The sequence below is a fragment of the Suillus subaureus genome (genome assembly GCF_016647635.1).
Source record: "Suillus subaureus strain MN1 chromosome Unknown BJ212scaffold_97, whole genome shotgun sequence".
Taxonomy (NCBI): Eukaryota; Fungi; Basidiomycota; class Agaricomycetes; order Boletales; family Suillaceae; genus Suillus; species Suillus subaureus.
In genome coordinates, this window is record NW_024538653.1 from 25,226 (window position 1) to 26,910 (window position 1,685).

A 1,685-nucleotide genomic window follows, 5' to 3' on the forward strand; every position below is an offset into this window, starting at 1 on the left:
ACAAATTCAATGCTTGCTATTTACAATTGAGATGTTCTATCATCTGCTCATGAAGTGGATAGCTGTCAATGATCAGGTGAAGATATTTTAATGTTCACGAGCTTATCTAACAGATGTACTCAGAATACCACAGTCCTTCAATGTTATTGAATGTCCTGAATTTCGGGATCTGCTTTTGTACCTTGGAGAAGGCAAAATATAGGACAAGAACCTCCCACATTGCATGAAGCTGACAGAAATGACTCTCAAGGAGTTTTGGACAGAGTACTGCAAAATTAAAGATGATCTCAAGGTATGACACAACAGATTTCATATGTGTTCACATTACAACACTCATCCATTTGTCAGAATTCTCTCAGTCGCATTTCTCATACCACTGATCTTTGGAGTGATCAGAACCTGGATAGTTACATGGCACTAACAGCACATTTCATGACATGCTATGACGATCATACCAGTGCTAGGCATGTATGATCGATAGCATGGTTCTTCTCACCTTCAGGAAAGGAGATAAAGCATGGATCATTAAATCCATATATATTGACCCATCCACTCTTACTCCAGTCCAGTCCTAGGAATCCACCCTCCCATGTCCTATCCATGTCCACCTATCTCCACTGGTGCATTAATTTTCCCAAATGTCATTGCTAAACGAGCTGTAGGTCTTATTACACAACTACTCACAATCCACAGTGCATGATGTCTTATTACCTATAGACTCATCATGCGCTTGCTAACTATGCTACAATTCTTGCCTACACATTCCAGACATTCATGCACTATGATATAAACAACTGCAGTACATACAATTGAGTAGTTCCCTTCCCCCTGGACTCAGCTCTATAGGAGAGTCATTCTCATGTTATTTTTGTAGACCTTGCACAATCCATCTATTTTGCTCTTTCTTGGCAATCCTGCACATTTCGACTGCTCTGAAGTTCTGTACTGCTAGGATCTTACCCTTAAGCTCTTGCAAGACTACCTGACCCATGACCAGTAGTTTAGCACAGTTCTTCATTTGCACTATATCCCTTGTGACCAGCTGCTCCATAGAGTGCAGTCAATTTTGTGTGCATTACATCTGCCGCACCAGCATCTGACATCCAATACGCTTGCTTGTATCTTCTAATGGTTCATCCCACTCTTGTGATACTAACATCAGTTGATTTTTGCCCATGTTCATGGTCAATTCCTTGGCATAGAAATTCAAAGGTATACATATGGTCTGCACTCAAGTTTCTTAGGCCAACATAGGTTATAACTCCTTCGCTCACTTACTTCCCTCACACATAATTGAAGGAAGTGCTTCAATAGCAGTCCTCTCAGGCTGATCAATTAACTTACGCTTCTTAGGATAAGTAGTGCTAGTTGCTAACCGCCTAGTACCAATTTCTTCTTCACAGCGTGATGGGAAAGGCTACTTAGTTTTTAAAGCACATCTCATTGCATTTCACTTTATTGAGGGGGCTCATACTGGTGCACACCTTGGTCAAGAATTCCTTAAAATCACTGATGAGCTCGAAATTAGCAACAAGGTACAGGTTGTTCCCCTTGTCACATTCAATGTTCATACTCACATTGCACAGCTTGGTCAGATCACTATGGACAATGCATCCAACAATAACACATTCATGGTAGAGATCGAGGGTGAACTCAGGTGAAGAAATATTCCTTTTGATCATGAC

At 40.8% G+C, this 1,685-nt stretch overlaps 1 protein-coding gene across 1 annotated transcript; it reads left to right on the plus strand.

Annotated features, from left to right (window-relative positions):
* Window positions 1–202: 202 nt before the first annotated feature.
* On the plus strand, window positions 203–474 carry BJ212DRAFT_1286700 (uncharacterized protein; the record flags this gene model as incomplete). Its single annotated transcript, XM_041331954.1, has 2 exons — window positions 203–292; window positions 349–474. Coding segments are annotated over 2 exons (216 nt in total), but the record flags the coding sequence as incomplete, so codon positions are not given.
* Between the last annotated feature and the right edge of the window lie 1,211 nt (window positions 475–1,685).